An 18,850-nucleotide genomic window follows, 5' to 3' on the forward strand; every position below is an offset into this window, starting at 1 on the left:
TGCCGAGTCAAGAAAACGGGTCCTGCTGGTCCCGTGCTGCTGCCCGTCCTCTGTGCCTGTGGCGGCTCTCCAAGGCCCTTGGCAGCCCTACTGAGAGGACAACAGCAGAAGCCTCCTCTGTGCCAAGCCAAGCCAAGCCGGAGCTCTACCCCTGCAGTCCCAGGATCCAACTGCCTTGCGTTGCCATCCTGAGGTGCCCACCTGCCAGCCCCAGTCTCTGCCCAACTCCAGCTCCCTCAACCGCCAGTGCAGTGGTGACCCCAGAGGTCTGGCACGCTCCAGTCCACAACACAGCAGGCGGACTTTTTCCACTGGTGCTGTGGCAGGGCAGCCCCACTTGGAAGCACACATGCTGTGCCTGGCCAAAGCTCAGAGGCCACGGGGGGCGCTAGCGGCCCCCCTCGCTGCTCTCTCACCAACCCCCCCGACTCCCGTCCCCTGCCCCTCCCGACCAATCAGCCGCATCGTCTCTTACTTGTAGAGCGTGAGGTCCCGGTGTCCTTGGGACCTGGCAGCCCCTTCTGCCAGCTGGTCTGCCTGCTCCGATTTCCCACCGCCCAGGTGGAAGAAGGGGTGGTAGCGACTGGCCTCCTGGGGGTGGCGCGCTTCTAAGGCCTCTTGCGGATTCAGGTACAGAGTGACTGGGATCACCGGGAGGATGCTGATGTACCTGGGGGGGGGACGGCAATGAGGAGCAAGCCGAGAAAAAGCTTGGGCAGAGGAAGAGGTCACCTGATCAGACCGTCCTGCTGCACCGCCTTCAGAGGGGGGAAACAGAGGGAGCCACGCCAAGCTGGAGCAAGCTAAGCTTCAGAGTCTGTGCTTGCAAGGGTAGCGATCCTTGGTCCATCTAGCTCAGCATGGTCTACCCAGACTGGCAGCAGCTTCTCCAAGGTTGCAGGCAGGAGTCTCTCTCAGTTCTATCTTGGAGCTGCTGCCAGGGAGGGAACTGGGAACCTTCTACATGCAGGTGCTCGTTCCCAGAGCAGCCCCCTCCCCTAACGGGAATATCTCACAGTGCTCACACATGTACTCTCCCATTCAAATGCAAACCAGGGTGGGCCCAGCTTAGCAAAGGGTCCAATCCATGCTAGCTGCCACAAGACCAGCTCTCCTCCCCATTGGAGGAGGGCAGAAAGCGGGGGGCAACAGGCCTTCACGCTAGTTGATGTGCTCAACGGTGCTGACTGAAGATTGACATCCCCTTGGAAAAAGCCATCCCTTGTCACAAGGGTTCTCAGCCTTGGGTCCCAGATGTGGTTGGCCTACAGCTCCTATCATCTCCAGCCACAGTGGCAGAAGGTCATGATGGGAGCTGCTGTCCACACTCGCTCCAGCCTGCCCTTGCTTGCTCACAGAGAGAGTAAGGTGGGGTCCAGCGTCATTTATATCTTTTATTTTAAAATGTTGCTAAGACCCTGCTTTGCAAAGGGGACAATTCTCTTGCTACTACAAGACCGGCTCTCCTTCCGCAGTGCCTTGGTCCTAAAACATTTCAGGCTCTCACAGAACAGCCGGCATCTCGCTCAGGAACAACCCAGGAGCTCACGCAAGTGGTGCCACAGGGGCGTTGAGGGCTCCTGAGAGCAGCTCAGCTGCTGCCTTCTGGACACTTCTCAAGGAGAGTCCCACGCAGAGCCCCCCCCCCCCGGTTCATCAGCCTTCGATGTGAACAAGACAGGGGTGATGACAGCCAGGTCTGCTGTCCTTAGAACAGGGAGCAGCTGCAACGGCCTGACAATGCCCGCAAAGCTCCTTGCAAGCTTGAGGAACCAGTGGCCAAACAGACACACGACATCAAGGAGGAGATCTGGGCCACTCCAATCCCGCCCCCTCTTTTGGCAAAGCAGCCCACCCAAGAAAGCAAGAGACAGGTTTGCCCCACCAGTGGAGGAGACCCCCAGCGCTCTCTCCACCCAACTAACCTTTTGGCCAGAGTGATGTTGTAGTAGCTGAAGAGAGATGGCCAGTGCCGGAAGGAGAGCTTCCTCCAGATTTCTTCGTCCTCTGTTCCCCACGTCACTTCCGCCTTGGGGCCCAGCTCCGGCTGCCCGCTGCTTACCCGCCTCTCTTGCTCCTCAGCCTTGGCATGGTGCCCCACCTCCTGCCTGTTCAGAGAATCCAGCGTCTGGTTCTCCGACAGCTGCTGCACTGGGTCCGAAGGGAAGACCGAGAGGGACAGCTTGGCGTCGCCAGTGGGAAGGACCTCCCCGGGGACAGGCATGGCCGGCAGCCCAGCCTCGCCCAGCGGGCTCTGCTCCGTGACTTGCGAGGCCAGGTAGGGCCGGAGGCCTGCAGGGTCCGTGTAGACCAGGATGCCGATCCAAACTACTGTTCCAGTCTGCAAGGAAGAGGCAGGTTACATGTAGACTCCCCCAGCACGCAAGGCCTCCAGGTGGAAAATCATCACATTCTAACTCCAGGAGCCTTCAAGGACACCAGAAATTCTCAGCCTCATACCGGAGAGAAAATAGCATTCAACTGATCGCGAAGGGTTCTTTCTAGACAGTGGACGGAGGATGCCCATTATGCACACGTTCCTGGTGAGAAGGAGAGTGCTAGGAGAGCAGGAACTCTTGCCAAGCTGCTAGCAGGAGCAAAACTGGGTGAGAGTCCACCTCCCACGGCATTCTTGGAAAACAGTGGATTGCCACAAGCCCTGTCTACGTGGAGCAAGTGGGAGGTGCAAGCCATGCAACGGATACCCTCTTCCCGTGCTAGACAGCTCTGTCTCCTCCTGCTGGCAAAAGCACCAGCAGCAGCAGGAGGGAAGGCAGAGGCCGCCTCCTCAGCAGCCATTTCCCAGGCAGAGGGTGGATGATCTCCCACCTGCTTGCAAGCCCAAAGGCAACCTCACAACACGACACTCTCAGAACATACCATGATGAGCCGCTGTGCCAGCCGGGTCCTGGCAAAGAAGTAGATCACCCGCAGGCGCTTGGGCAGGCGCAGATTCCTCAAGGACGAGGGCTGAAGGGTGATGGTGTGGGGGGTGGCAGGCCGCATGGCCGGCTGGCGCTCATACCGCTGGGAGTGGCTCACCGGCTTGGTGGGAGGCATGCAGGCTTCAGCCGGGAGCCGCTTGTTCAGGTCAGCAAGCTGCCAAGAGAAGGAAAGCCGGGCGGGGGGGGGGGCTTAGGACCCCACTCCTGAGGGAAGGCCCCGCGTGGCAGGGGCCAGAGCTGCAGTCCACAGGGGCCTTCTTTCCACCATGCCTAGAGGCAGGGAAGCCAGAGGATTCTGGAGGCGGCCCTCCCACCTTGCAAGGCTGAGTCGGGCTCCCCAGGCCCAAAGAGCTTGTGCTTGGCACGCTGCTCCCAGTGACAGGTGCCAGTCTTGGTCACAGGCACACAACGGGGCCCTGCCCTGGCCTTCAGAGCTCCGTCTCTTCCAGCCCCTGCTCCTCTGAGCCCAATGGACTCCACAACACTCACTCCCCAGCCCAAAGATGCACACCCCCCACCCCCGGAAGCAGGGGGCACCGGATGCCCCGAGCGCTTCCTTCCTCAGCCCGCTCGTGCCAGCCAGGACGACCCAGCCCTGCGTACAAGGGCTTGCGCATTGGCTCAACAGCCCAGCCTGCCTTTTACCTCCATTCGGCGAATGTCAATGGACAGGACGGTGGTGAAGAAGAGCATCTGGAGGAAGAAGTCAGACACCAGGCCAACCACTGCAAAAAGGCAGAATTCCTGCAAGAGGCAAGACGGGGGGGTTGGGCTGGAACGGGAAGGGCTCCGTCCCACCACGCTCCTATCAGCAAGAGCCGCCCCAGAGCAGGCAACACAGAATCCCTTGGTCTTGGGGGGGGGGGGACTGCTCCGCTTGGGGCTACTGGAAGGCATTCATTCCAAAGGTGCTCAGTGCGTCTCACCCACTAAGAGCAGCAGCAGCAGCAGCAGCAGCAGCAGCAGGAGGGAAAGAGAGGGCTGTTTCCTGATACAGGCAAGAGCAGCAGGCCAATCACTGGATGGCCCCCTCAAGCTCCGAGGCTTGGCAGGAAGCATCTATCTATGGGGCCAGGGGGGTGGGCATGAAACATCCTTTGCCGGGATCTGGGGGTGGGGTGAGTGACTGCACTCTGAGCATTAGCTGGCGAGCACAACTAGGCTAGGCATCAGGGGAACACAGCCTGTGAGAAAGGCCCACGCACCCTGCAAAGACCCACGGCATCCACTTGATGACTTTGGCAAAAGGGAGGCACAGAGACAGAGGCCCCAGCCTCCCCACAGAGCGCTCTCCCGAGTGCTTCTGGGGCTCAGCATCAAGCTCCTCAACAGACTTCAATATCCTGCCCTTGTCTTTTCCGGACCAAGACAAGAGAGTGCTTAGACAGCTGCTCCAGGCAGGTATTCCCCAATTATTCATTCCATGACCACAGATGATGTTGCTTTTAATTAAGCCCTGCTCTGCAGAGGTTGGACAAAGGGCTTATGTCAGTGCCACTTGCACTGTCCCAACTCGGCTCTTACTGAAGTGGAACTTCCAGGAACCTCAGGGAAGGACTGCAGCTCAATGGAAGAGCATCTGCCTCGCATGGAGGAAAGCCCTGGGGGGTTCAGTCGAGCTGGGACTGGCAGCACCTCCAGCGAGGGCTGAGAAAGGCTCCTCTGAAAACCTCAGAGAGTCGCTGCCAGTCAGTGTAGACAATGCTGAGCTAGATGGACCAAGGGTCTGACTCGGTAGAAGGCAGCTTCCTACGTAACCCACATAATGAAGATAGGTCTGACTCCTGCATCACAACAGCCCTGCTGGATCAGGCCCAAGGAAGCCTCTCTAGTCCAGCATCTTGATTCACACAAGGGCCCACCAGATGCCTCTGAGAAGCCCACAGGCAAGAGGTGAGGGCAGGCCCTGCTTTGCTCCCCTGCAATGGGTTTTCAGAGGCATCTTGCCCCTGAGGCTGGAGGTGCCCTATAGCCACCACACTAGTAGCCATTGATAGACCTGTCCTCCATAAATTTATCTAAGCCCTTTTTAAAGCCATCCAGGCTGGTGGCTGTCACCACATCTTGTGGCAGAGAATCTCAAAGGTTAAATATGCATTGTGTGAAAAAGCACTTCCTTTTGTTGGTCCTAAATTTCTTGGCAACCAGTTTCATGGGATAACCCCTGGTTCTAGTGTTATAAGAGACGGAGAAAAAATTCTCTATTCATTCTCTCCACACCATGCATAATTTTATACACCTCTATCATATCTCTCCATAGTCGCCTCTTTCCCAAATTAACAAGCCCCAGGTGTTATAGCCTTGCCTCATAAGGAAGGTGCTCCAGGCCCCTAATCATCTTGGTTACCCTCTTCTGCACCTTCTCCAATTCTACAATGCCCCTTTTTAGGTATGTTGACCAGAACTGTACTCAATACTCCAAATGTGGTCGCACCATAGATTTGCATAAGGGCATTATAATACTAGCCTTTTTATTTTCAACCCCCTTCCCAATGATCCTTAGCATGGAGTCGGCCTTCTTCACAGCTGCCACGCACTGAGTCGACCCGTTCAACGAGCTGTCCACCATGACCCCAAGATCAATCCTGGTCAGTCACTGACAGCTCAGACCCCATCAGCATATATGGGGAGTTGGGGTTTTTTGCCCCAATATGCACCACTTTGCACTTGCTGATATTGAACCACATTTGCCATTTTGTCACCAACTTCTCCAGTTTGGAGAGACTCCTGGCCTACCCGCTATTTATTCATGATCGTGTTTTAGCGAAGCATGTATGCATCGCTCGAAACATTCAAAGTACTTCTCAAGCTCAGTTCTGCAGATCCTCACATTTGTGCTTCAGGCCATTACAATTTGCATCTGGCCCATGGGAAGCGGAAGCTGAGAGGCACCAGGCTGCCTAAGGCCAAGCAGTGTCACCCACACAGATGTGAGCCTGGGCCCCCCAAGGCCAACCACTGGCAAGAAACGGAGTGCGGGACAAGAGAGGCCGTGGGCTCTTCTGGGCATTGCTCCGACTGCCAAGCCTTCTGCCACACAGACCACACAAAGGCCACACAGACCGGTGGAGTCAAGGGTGGACAGTAAGTGCTCGGAAACACGTAGACATTGCCCCCCTTTACAGAAAATGTTCTTCTAGCCTAAAGACATCTTTTTAAAAGCCTGGCCTTCATTGATTTTTAAATGGGTTATTTGGTGTTTATTGATGAGAACCATCTGGGTTAGGAAGCATAAAAACGTAAATAATGAATGGATGGATGGATCCACAGTTGAGCTGCGTAAGTGAGTCCTGAGGAAGAGCAAGGAGCGCTGCAGGGCATGGAATCCCTTTCCCCACCGGCAGCACTGCTCAGCTGCTCCTTTGCCTTCTGACAAGCACAGTGAGCTTCTGCTTTCTGCAGGCTCCAGCTCTTTCTGGGCATCAAGAACAGAGGACCCAAGGCAATGCTGGGGAAGGGCAGGCCATTCCACTGGCACCTGCTGCTGCTGCTGCTGCAGCAGCACAGTGGGCCAGGGTCACAGTCCTGAGCTGCTCCCTAGGACTCAGGAACAGACAGGCAGCTGATTATCTCTGCTGTGCCATTCACCAGCAAGGACACAGATGAGGAACACACAGATCAGGAACCTGTACTATGCCATGTTTTAGGTCGCAGGCGCTATCGCTGTAAAGGCAGGGCAGGCAGCAATCTGGGCCTGAAGATCTTGACTTCAAGGGCCAGTTCCCGCCAAAGGAAGGCTGCCTCGTTCTGCATCAGCCATCACCCCTCCAGACAGTCTCTAAGGGGGAACTCATCTGGAAGGCCTCTCAGGACTGCAGGTGTTTGACTGATCGTTGCCAGATCTGAATCCAACAAAAAAATTATTGGCAACATATCGCAGGAGGGAGGGGGTGAGTGAGGTGCCAGCATAGGGGGCGGACAGTCAGGAAGTGAGGTGAGATGCCTTGGGAGGGGTGAGCCATTTCCATCCATGGCCCCAAGCATCCATGCCCAGCCCCACTCTGGCTCCACAAGAACTCAGCATGCAACTCCACCAGGTACCTGGATGGCCGGGACGAGGGTGAAGTAACCAATCAGAATAATCCCCAGCTCCGTGGCCATGTTCTTCATAATGGACCAGCTCTCATTGCTCAAGCCTGGAAGAAACAAGGAGGGACATGGACAGAGGCAAAGTTAAGGCGAGATCCCCGGCAGTGATCAGGGCAAAGGCTGCTGGGTCTTTCCCCACTACACTGCAACAACCTGCAGTGCTGGGTGCCCAACAAACACGCAAGCATGTTTAAAAGGTGGCAGTGGTGGGGCTTGTTTGTTTGTATCCACATAAAGCTGCATGCTACTGAGGCCAGATCATTGATTCAGCTAGCTCAGGACTCTCCAAACTCAGACGTGAGTTTTGGGCGGTATAGAAATGTGTTAAACAAAATTTAAACAAACAAACTGACTCGCCAAGGTTTTAGAGAGGGGTCTTTCCCAGCTCATCATGGAAGAACCCAGGCCAGAACCTGGGACCTCCTGCACTCAAAGCACATACTCTGCTAATGAGCTACAGCCCCATCCCCAACCAGACTCAAACTGCAGACCCATTTCTCAAAGCTTCTTCCTTGAAGGGCCTGCATTCCATGAGGGTGTCTCTGGTCTCCACCAGTGTGTCTCTTGACTGGACTAGGAGACAGAACTGGGCAATGTTTCTCACCCATCCTCAAATTACCCCAATAGAGAACTCAATATGTTCCTTCTTCTGTTTACTGTCAATATGAGGAAGCAGTTTTCCCCTTCCAGCAGGCCACCCAAAGCACACACTGGAGCCGTCACACCACTCCCTTAAGAGCAACAGCGATTACTGGAAGACGAGTCCTCAACAGCAAGGAAGGGGGCAGAGTCCTTGCTTTGCATGGTGGAAAATGACCTCTGATATCCCCAGTCAGAAGCACCTTGGGCAGGAGGCCTGGGAAAGATCTTGGCAACCCACATGGAAGACTGCTATCAACGGCTACTAGTCTGGTGGCTATAGGCCACCTCCAGACTCAGAGGCAGGATGCCTCTGAATACCAGATGCAGGGGAGCAACCGCAGGAGAGAGGGCATGTCCCTCAGCTCTTGCCTGTGGGCTCCCCAGTGGCATCTGGTGGGTCACTGTGTGAAACAGGATGCTGGACTAGATGCGCCTCCTTGGGCCTGATCCAGCAGGGCTGTTCTTATGTTCACTGCCAGTCAGAGCAGACACTACTGGGCTAAGTGGACCAACACAAGCCCCGGTTCCACATACCTTGTGCAATCCTCAGCTTCACTTCCAGGTCAACTGGTGTGGAAACAACAGATTTGGTGAGAACCAACACATTCTCCAGGCCAATTACGACCACAAGGTAAGGGAAAATCTCTCTGAGGGGAAAACAGAAACAAGAACAAAGCCCAGCATGAGAAACTCTGGTCAGCAATTGCTTGGGAGGGCAAACCCATCAGAAAGTGACCTGCCTCAGAATCTAGTTGCAACCCCTCCCAAAGAATACAGAGTAATTCAGGTCATGACTGGTTTTATTGCAAAGTAACTATTTTAAAGAAGGCAGGTCTGACATGCACACTTGTAAATCTGTCAAGACATACTTCAGCTGCTGACATCACCATTCCCACACAAGCAGCCAGAAGAGCAAAGGAGGCAGCTGAGCTCCCAGTCCATGGGGCATGGACCCAAAGAGCCCCAGCCCCACCAGTCATGTGAAGGAAACCCAGTCCTCACCCTGGAGATGGCTGCCTTGTGCTGCTACAAAGGAAAGGTCGCTGGGAGAGAAGCAGCAAAGCTCTCCTACATTTGCATAACTGTCCTGGCTGCTTGCACAAGATGCTGCTGCAAGGATTTGATGAAGGACAGGCTGGGGGCGGGGGGGGGGGCAGAGAACTGAGGGCCCCTTAGAAGAAACCTTGTTGGCTAGTTCCTGAGGTGGGTCCTCCTCTTCCTTTCACCCCTTAGTTACATTAAGCTCGATGACGATCTGATTCCTTCTCAAAATACAATTCCTGCTTAAGCTCAGAATTAGTGGAAACAGAGTTTACTGCAATGAAAGCCAAATTCAACAGGTTCCGAGTATAGATATTGATGGATATGGGTTAATATCCTTTGCCATATATTTCATTATATTTGATTTTTAAAAACTGGATATATCATTGTCCTCCCAATGCTTAACAGCCAGTGCCACTAAAGTTCCAAACACTGGGAGCCACAGACCCCTATCTACTCAGAGCAGCAGTGGCAGCAAGAACGCTCCGTGGTCTGGAGGGGGGCCTCTGAAGGGCATCCACCCCACTGTATACCCCTTTGTCACCACTATTTTTCAAGGAAGCAGAGCCAGGATCCATATGATGACCACTACGACGACTACTACAGTATATATGTTTCCAAGCAAAATACAAAGTGCTGGATCTAAAGCTCTGAATGGTTTAGATCCAGATTATTTAAGAGACCGCCTTCTTTGTCATGAACTCTGGGGCCTATAAAGATCATCTGGGGAGGTCCGGTTATGGTTGCCACCGGATTGTCTGGTGGCGACTCAGGACCAGCCTTCTCTGTGGCTGCCCCAGGGCTTTGGAATGCACTCTCTGTCAAAATAAGAGCTTCCTCATCTCTAGTGGCTGTTTAAAAGACCCTTATGACACACCTGTTTTCTCAGGCTTTTAATAAATTTTAAACTGTTTACATGTTTTTATTCTGTGAAATTATTTTAACTGTTGTTATTCTGTAAAAATGTTTTATTGTTTTTGTTTTTATATTAGAATTTGGATTGTGTACACCATCTAGAGATGTATATATCAGGTGGTATACAAATATGAAAAGTAAATATGTGCCTGTGTGCTACGTGTGCTTACATATGTGTTTGTTGCATTCCCATTTTGAGACGTATGTATGCAACGGATGAAGATTTTCAACTTAAAGAGGGCGCTCAAATTCATCCCAGGGGAAGGACAAGACAGGCCCACCAGGAAGACATAGAGACTGTTCAGAAAGGAGGTGATTAAGACAGCATCAAGAGGGACAGCTTCTACAGTCTGAACAGGAAGGAGAAAGCCACACGGAACAGCCTTCTGCCAGTCAGCTCAGCTTTAAAGACATACCCGCCATTGAGAGTCGGTGTCAGGCCAAAGAGCGTGCACAGGCCGACCGACATGAGCAGAGAGCTGAGGACCGTCACAACTGCAGCCAGCGCTAAGCCCCACTTGGATTTCACCATGTCGATCTTGCCTATGGGAGAGAAAACAAAGCCCTTGCTGCCATCAGACGGAGGCAGACAGCTCCAAAGCCACAGAGGCAGAGCTCCTGCACTCCTCCTCAGCCAAGGAGAGCAGGCAACGAGAGGCCATGCAGTGGCACACGTGGGCATGTCTATGCATGTTTGTGTATCCAGAGCAGCACACTCAGGACTGAAGAAGAGCCGGTTATTCCTAGAATGCACAGTGCACCCCTCTGCCAGATGGGGCACAAGGAGGACTTTGTGTCCCCTCTCCAATGCCAGAGCTGAGCGGAGCTTTTTCAAGGCTCCAGAACATGGCCACAGACATTCCAAATGTGGCCCTGCCGGTTAAAAGTAACGGTGTCTCTTCCAGTGTCAGCTAGGAAGAAACATTCCCCAAAAAACTGTTTACTGATTTCCTTTCTCTCATCTTTCCTCCAAAGAGCTCAGGGCTCTTCCATGGCTCTTCCCCAACCCACTTCAATCTTAAAATAACCCTGTGAGGTAGGCTGGGCCGAGAGCATGAGGCAGGCTCAGGGTCAGCCAGTGAACTGGCAGGTGAAGAGGGATTTGAACCCAGGTCTTCCCCTTCCTAATCCAACACTTCCAACTGGCTCCCTCCTCACCCCAAGCCCTGCCTGAAGCTCACGGGTGGAGTTTGCCGGGCCCTCAAACTTACGCGTGGAGAAGTAGATGTAGGCAAAGAGGATAATGTAGGTGGTGACGAGAGGGATCAGCTCAGCGATGCCAATCTCCTCCTTGAAGTGGACGTGGACAATCTGCTCCTCCCGCAGAGTGCAGTTGGGGCTGGGGTGCAGCAGCTTGAGGCGGGAGCGGAGGCTGGAGAGGAGCCTACCATGGAAAACAAAGGAGGCCCTGCTAGGGAAAGTGCTCCATAGCTCTAGCAGGACACTGGGAACCACAAAGAGCTCCCCAGTGATGCTTCCAAGCAGGTCTGGATAGCAGGTTTCCCCACACACCTAATGCCACTTCACACATTACAAAATCAATGGGTACATTACACTACATGACTCTACAGATTACAATATAATGCTCAAACATTTTATTTCAAGTATGGGTGCATGATGTGAGAACCATGGCCAGCCAATCACACATTCCTCCAGCATGTACATGCAATGTACACCTGGGAAAGAACAGAAAAAAGAAGAGAAGATAAAAGAGTAATGCTCACTTTTTCAAAAACTGCAGGGTAAATGTGGCGTACAATGGTGTATGTGCTTTTTTTTTGTGAGGGGTGCAACGGCCAGAAGAAGTTTGGTGTTGCCCAACTAGATTCCTGCTCAATGTTCCTGGTCTTCAGTTGTGCCTCAAAATGCAGGCATGCACACAAACAGGTTCTGCAGGTATGTTGTTCAAAAAAGACCTAAACATGGCACACACCTGACTATGTGGTGGTGACACTGGACAGATGTTAAGATTCTGGCAGCCCTCCGAGTGCCAAAACACAGCACGAGAGGTCAGAGAAGGAACAAGGAGAGCCAAAATGGAAGCAGCGTTTCCCCGAGACGCAGGCAATGTATCCTGAGCATCTGAACGGAATCTCCCTCAGACCCTACCTGGAATCATAGTGCTGGAGACCCAGTGTGATGGTGTAGGTTACCACTCGCTTCCTGTTGTACAAATTCACCCCACTGTATTTCCCTGGGACTCCAAACAGCAGATCTGAGAAAATGGGAGGAGCACACGGTGAGGTCTGAAAGTTACATGGCTGGGGAGGAAATAATGGCTCTTACCTAAGAACAAAAGAGAAACAATCTGCCCCACCCCGCCACCCCCAATGCATTTTTATAGCCATGAGAAAAAATCTCATTTAAAGCTTGCAATAAGAAAATAAGCTTGTAAAAAGAATTTAGGTTAAGCATGTCTTCATATCTGGTTCCATTTTAGTTTCAAGGTACCCTTGTTAAAGAGAGAGAGTAAATAAAGCACTGCAGGGATTTGTACATTGCCAGATAAATGGGAGCAAGACGCCATTATCTTCACCCAGAAGAGGCTCTCTAGCCAGCAGGCTTGGAATTCTACTTTCTGTCCCAGCAGACAAAAATAACTGGGAGACTGTGGGGGGTCTTTCATCTAGCTGATGTCAGGATCCTGTTCTTGACACCAGAGAAAGCTGCTTCCCTTCTTTCAGATCACCCTCTTTCACTTGATCAGGGAAGAATATTGCCAGTAGAGAGTTGATCTGTCCAGGCACACTAAAGCAAGTTAATCCCTTTTCAGTTTGGCCTTATTAAGAAGTAGTGAGGAGAGCCACCGAGTTGAACCACCCGACATTTCAGAGCTAATGCCACTGCTAACTGCCTGCCACTCAAGCCCTCCTACCTTTGGGGGTAGCTGATGTCTGCAATGTCTTTGGTTCATGCTGGTGGATGGTTTTAATGATATCAGAGTCAGCACTGAAGCGCTCCCGGTCATTCTGCCAGAAATTGCCTGGAGACAACAGCAGGCAACCATGTTCAGGAAGAAGGCCCCGAAGCTTCTTTAAGTTGGGCAGGAGATCTGTCACCTGAAGGCAGATTTCTTCCAAACTTTTGATACTGGAGCTGAAAAATGAGAGAGAGAGAGAGAGAGAGAGAGAGAGAGAGAGAGAGAGAGAGAGAGAGAGAGAGAGGGAGAGAGAATCAAGAGCTTCAGTCTATCAAGTGAACACAGTCAGGCAGCTGCTTTATACGAAGTCAGACTATTGGCCCATCTAGCTCAGTATTGTCTACACTGACTAGCAGTAATGTTTCTGGGTTTCAGACACAGATTGAACCGAGATCTGCCAGGAAATGCCAGGGACCTTTTGCACACACTCTTATCATGGTGTACACATTTGTGTACACTCTTATCACTGAGCTCCATGGAACAGACTGGAATTCCATTCACAACGCCTCCAGCCTTTCAACAAGCGACCAAGGGCATGACATCCATTTTTCATCAGTAGCTGTCAGCTCTTTTAAGTGACAAGTTGCCAGTTTGGTTTCCACTCATCCTCACCCTTTAGGGCCTGTGCAAAGTTTATAAGCTCAATATCTACTACCAAAAACCCATGTCAACGCTCTGGCCAATTCCCCCTCACTGACCTTCCCCTCCTGCCCTCTCTCTCCTCTAGGACCATTTCAAAATCCTCCACTAAAGTGATTTTCCTCATATTTTGCTGCAACCATAGAATCATAGAGTGGGAGGGGCTCTTGTAGACCACAGAGTCCAGCCCCGCAGGAAATCAAGAACCAGAGCATCCCCAAGAGATGGCTGTCCAGCATCTGCTTGAAAACATTCAGTGAGGGAGGAGGGCCCACTCCTACCCCAGGGAACTGGTTCCAGGAACTGTTCTTACCATTAAAAAGTTTCTGATGTTCAACTGAAATCTACCCTCCTATAGCCAGCCCATGAGACCAAGGTCTGACCTCTGAAGCAGCAGAGAATGTCTTCATTCATTCATTCATATACTGCCCTTCCTAAAGTGGCTCAGGGTGGTTTACATTAAAATAAAAGACACTAATAGAACAATTAAAATTAAAAAAAAATTAAACCAGATTAAAATTAAACTAGATATTATTAAAAGCCAGGCTAAAAGGGGTTCTTTAAGGCTTTCTTGAAGGCCTCCAAGGCAGATAGTCCCTCTCATGTCCTTGGGGAGCCCGTTCCACAACCTAGGGGCGACAACCGAGAAGGCCCAATCCAGGTCGCCGCCAGATGAACAAGTGGTAACTGAAGACAGACTCCTCCCGATGATCTTAATGAGCAGTAGGGATCTTGTAGAGAAAGACACTCTCTCAGGTAACCCGGACCTAAGCCATTCAGGGCTTTGAAGGTAATAACCGGCACTTTAAAACTTGAATTCATTTGCAGTCCTGATGTGATATCCTGACCCCTCATCATTCACAAAACCCATTTTACGTCACTAACCACATTTCCCTGAAACTCCCAGCCTTTCCATTTTAGGTGCACCACCTCTTCCATGTCTCATGGTTCTCCCTTTCTTGCCCACTCTGCTCTGCAGACAGGCAAAACTGCTACCAAGATTTCTGGGGAAGACGATGGACTGTCAAAGGTAGAGACAGACATATGCTGGCACAGGACAGTCAACTTCTGCATAAACCCAGGGTCTGCTAGCAGCTGCAGGAACTGTCTGTAACACTTCGCAAGTCTGTAAACACAGCCCAATGAAGACAGCACCTAAGAAAAAGCCCTTTTTCATCGTGTATGAAATACATATGACCATGTACACTCTGCAGGATTTTGCATCAACCGCAGATACAAGGCATGTGGACTGACCATACAGAACATGGATCAGACACCAGGACATGGCCTGGAGGTGCCAACAGTCCAGAGGCTATCACAGCTCTGAATCAAAGGCGTTGATAGTTGTTGCTTTGCAGAATGAAGGCTGGTTCTGCAATGCAACAGCTTGTCAATGTCCCAAGCAGTTTTATTTAGCACAAAGTTGAGCTACTTTCCTGCCTTCCAGGCAGAGGAAGTACAGCCTGCTCTTCCTACAGAACAAGCATTGGTGCAAATGCATTGCATTCAGCAAAAAAGGTATAAAGCAATAACATTTGATAAGAACATTTATGGGCACACAGTCAACAATAATGGGCACACAGTCAACAATTTCTATCTGGCGTATGTTGGGCTGCATGTTCCAAATCCTGCCCCAAGTATTAAATAAATCCCCACAGATTAAATAAATTCAGTTATTAAGTGTTGTTTATACAACTTCCAAAGTCCAGGTTTTCATAACAACATTTGGAACGAAGAGAAGCCTGGGACTCAAGCATATCTGAAATTAGTAGCCTTGGGAAAGGGAGCAGGGCAGGGAACCAAAGCCACTCTCTCTGACCAATGGAAGCTCTTGGCAAAGACAAGAGAGCCAAGATGACACCCCAAGAACCAGGAAACCTGTGTCAGGATGCTGAATCTGCACCTAATATTAGATTTTCTATTTGCATGGTGAAGCTCTTCATATGCAGAACAGGTACAATCCTGCATATAAGCAGCCACCTACACAGAGTCACATTCTAAACAGAGAATGCTGTTCTGAAGTCCTGCTGGAGTACTAGGTGCAAAGATTAACAAGCCAAGCCAAAGGTTGGCTAGCCCATCTTCATCTCTGATTCAGGTCAACCTACCCGTCTCGCAGGACGTGATTTCTGATCTCCTCCACTAGCTGGAACACGCGGGAGAGCGGTGACCGGAACACATCAACAGCCAGGAAGTTATTGGGCCATGGAGAGACGGTGGCTTTCACTAAGACCTGCTGGATGTAGGCGACAGGAGCACCGGTATACTGGGAGAGGGAGAGAGAAATTCATGTTGGAAGATTGAAATCTCAGTGGACAGAGCAGAGCTCTTCAGCAAGTAGCAGTGCTTGATTTTCCATAGAGTATTTTCAATGTGCTAATAGCTTAAAAAACTTTATCCCAGCCTCTCAGTCTTGAAGGCTCCTGTCCTTCTTGTAAGGGGTTGCAACGTGACACATTCTCTAGCACTGTTCTCCATGGCACAGGCACTCATCTCTCCAAAATGCAGCAGAGAGAGCACAGAGGAGATTTAAGTGGTAGCAAGCAGCACAGGAGAAAAAGAGGGGGCCATGATAGCTCAGGAAATGGAAGGGGTTTTTGAAGAGGGATTTAAAGGAGAAAAGAGAAATGGCTTAACGAATGGGGCAGAAGTGCTCCAGGCATCAGGAACAGTGTAGCATAAAGTCCAAAAGCAGGAGTAGGAAACTAAAGAGCTATCATGGGTGTTTGCAATAAAAGAGTACGAATCTCTGAATGGTGGTCAGTTCTCTCCTGCCATTGCAACTGAAAACAGCCAAGCAAGCTCCAAATACTATCAAGCCCCTCTTTGTTTCAAAGAAACCCTTCCGTCTGAGGTGTTTTTGGAAGGCATACCCAGTCAGGCCTCTCGTTTGGCTCTCCTTGCTGGTGGGCAGGGGAGGCTGGAGGCTGAGAGTAGTCCTTCACAGAGGTGGTATATTCCACAGGTCCAGTGCCGGGTAAGGGGAGTTTCAGCAATGGATAGCTGCAAGGCAGAAAACAGAGAACATGACCCTTTCAGGTAGGCTCAACTACAGTTGACCAAAAAACCCCTAGTCCTTCCTGCTGCCTCATGATGGGAAATCTTACACCAAAGGTGTATTGGGACCACCCAGCAAAAGGCAATTATGTATGTGTGCATAAATAAATGGTCCATAGCTGCTTCTTTTTTAAGTGGTACATGCTGTTTTGAGAGACCTTTATCTCCTTTACTTAGAACTCCAAGGAAAGAGATTCCACAATCCCTTTAAAGCATTGCTAAACAGCTCTTACAGTTAGGAAAAGTTCTTGGTTGTTAAGCTAAAGGTTATCCCTGATTTCCAGCCCATCATATCTTTTTCTACTCTAGTTTAGCCCTTGCCAAATGAGAAATGTCCTGGACTTTTCTAGATTGGGACATGGCATAAAATCAAAAGCTTTATGTGACTAAAACCTTGCCTGAATTAACCCAAGGAATTTGGACTTCCCTAACACTCTTCCCCATCTCCTCGCATCCCTGGCCCAATGAGGCCATTGTGCCCAGCCACATACCAACTGACATTTTGCAAGGGAGTCCTTACCAGCAAGCCAGGACACAGAGGCCAGTGAAGAGGATGATTGGAATAGGGTAGGAAGCACACAACAGCCCATGGTTGTAGAACGCCCGTGATATCTTCTCACGCAGTCTGTCAGTCAAGGTCATCCTCAGCTGCCCATCAGCTAGCTGCCATCCCGGAATGTGTCAGCAGGGGTTCAGGGGAGCCTATCATGAGCAGCACATTAGAAAAGGCACTATCTGCAAGACAAAAGTCTGGAGGAAGGGGGAAAAGATGGCACATGAATACATGATGGAAACAGGCAAATTGCTGCAGACCTGCTTTACACGAGATACGGTACCATTACATAAGAATAACCCTGCTGGATCAGGCCCAAGGCCCATCTAGTCCAGCATCCTGTTCCACAGTGGCTCACCAGATGCCTCTGGGAAGCCCACAGGCAAGAGGTGAGGGCATTCCCTCTCCTGCTGTTGCTCCTTTGCATCTGGTTTGGAAACAGCTCTTGAGAAGACAAGGCTCAGAACAGGGGAACTTTGCTACCCAGAGCTTTGTGAACAGGAGTTTGAGAACTGATATCAAAGGTTTTTAGCATGGGGCCAGGAAGTGTGTGGGGAGGCACACAAGTGTTCCTGCTTTATCACAAAGGAGACACCCAGTATGATGAGAAGATGAGGACTACCCCACTTCTGTACTTTTCTTGGTGGACAGAGCTTAAAACCTTTAATTAGCTGACAACAGCAGCTAAGACCTAGCTTTCAGTAAACAAGCTTCATACAGTCTAAATAGCCAATAAAACCAGTTATGAAAGTAGAATGCAGGGGAGGGTGCTTCCCAGTGTATTGCATGGGAGTGTTGCATGTATAACTATATGCTTGAGAGACAGAAGTTGGGGGTGTGAGCTCAGAGCAAAGAGCTCCTAGCTCTCAGGGAACAAGTTCGTTCCCTCAAAGCCAAGATGGCTGACCTGGAGAAGTTCATGGAGGCAGAGAGGTATATGGATCACACCCCTAAGGGGCGTGATAGAGGCATCCCACTCCCAGGCCTACAGCTCCCCTGATGTCATAGCAATAGCAATAGCACTTACATTTATATACCGCTCTATAGCCGAAGCTCTCTAAGCGGTTTACAATGATTTAGCATATTGCCCCCAACATTCTGGGTACTCATTTTACCGACCTCGGAAGGATGGAAGGCTGAGTCAACCTTGAGCCCCTGGTCAGGATCGAACTTGTAACCTTCTGGTTACAGGGCGGCAGTTTTACCACTGCGCCACCAGGGGCTCTGGTGGCGCAGTGGTAAAAGAATGAAGAATGGAGAATGAAGGTCGCAGGGAAGGATGGCATCAGGTTGAGGAAGAGGGAAATGCTCTTTTAGAAGGGATCCCTTCCTTGACTAATGCATGCATATCCTCTTGCTCAGAGGATACTTCTCTGGGGGTTGGGGGCCTCCTAGCAGTGGCTGATTTAATCATTAGCAGCACTGAGAGATGGGTTGCAACCCACGTGCCGAACACACAGTGACTTGCCTGCCTGGTGCAAAGGTTGCAGGTGTCACGCAGCATCTACACAAGATGTTAGAGGAGGAGTCAGCTGCATAGTTGGGAAATGCAGTCGGGAGGTCCTGGAAGCCAAATGTAGGCTGCTAAGTAGCACATTGAAGTCCAGAACCCCCAGGGTAGTATTCTCTGAAGTGTGACCTGTTCCACACGCAGGGCCAGCGAGACAGGTGGAGCTGAGGGGGTCTCAATGCATGGATGAGACTGTGGTGCTGGGAGGAGAGATTCAGATTTGTTAGGCACTGGGATACATTTTTGGGGAAGCAAAGCCTGTACAAAAGGGATGTGCTCCACTTGAACCAAGACCGAGCCAGACTTCTGGCACTTAAAATCAAAAAGATCACAGAGCAGCTTTTAGAATTATACCTGGGGGACTGCCAACATGAACTGAGTGGTATGTGGTTTGGCAAACAAATCCCCTTATGGAGCAAGGCTGCAAACTTTTCAAACCAGAAAGAGACAGAGTAGAACCAGGAGCAGTCTTTAGCCATCAGACTAGTAGCCATTGATAGACCTGTCCTCCATCAATTTGTCTAAGTACTTCCGTTTGT

At 50.9% G+C, this 18,850-nt stretch overlaps 1 protein-coding gene across 1 annotated transcript in view; it reads right to left on the reverse strand.

Annotated features, from left to right (window-relative positions):
* Window positions 1-18,850, reverse strand: part of SCAP (SREBF chaperone) — a 90,099-nt gene that overhangs the window by 10,815 nt on the left and 60,434 nt on the right. Inside the window, 13 exon segments of the mRNA XM_053260251.1 lie at window positions 476-670; window positions 1,926-2,341; window positions 2,881-3,099; window positions 3,591-3,689; window positions 6,987-7,081; window positions 8,211-8,323; window positions 10,049-10,175; window positions 10,844-11,016; window positions 11,742-11,847; window positions 12,508-12,728; window positions 15,300-15,457; window positions 16,065-16,194; window positions 16,769-16,998. Coding sequence (XP_053116226.1) covers window positions 476-670; window positions 1,926-2,341; window positions 2,881-3,099; window positions 3,591-3,689; window positions 6,987-7,081; window positions 8,211-8,323; window positions 10,049-10,175; window positions 10,844-11,016; window positions 11,742-11,847; window positions 12,508-12,728; window positions 15,300-15,457; window positions 16,065-16,194; window positions 16,769-16,890 — 2,174 coding nt within the window. The 5' untranslated portion in view covers window positions 16,891-16,998.

This window comes from Hemicordylus capensis, chromosome 6, assembly GCF_027244095.1.
Source record: "Hemicordylus capensis ecotype Gifberg chromosome 6, rHemCap1.1.pri, whole genome shotgun sequence".
Classification (NCBI taxonomy): domain Eukaryota; kingdom Metazoa; phylum Chordata; class Lepidosauria; order Squamata; family Cordylidae; genus Hemicordylus; species Hemicordylus capensis.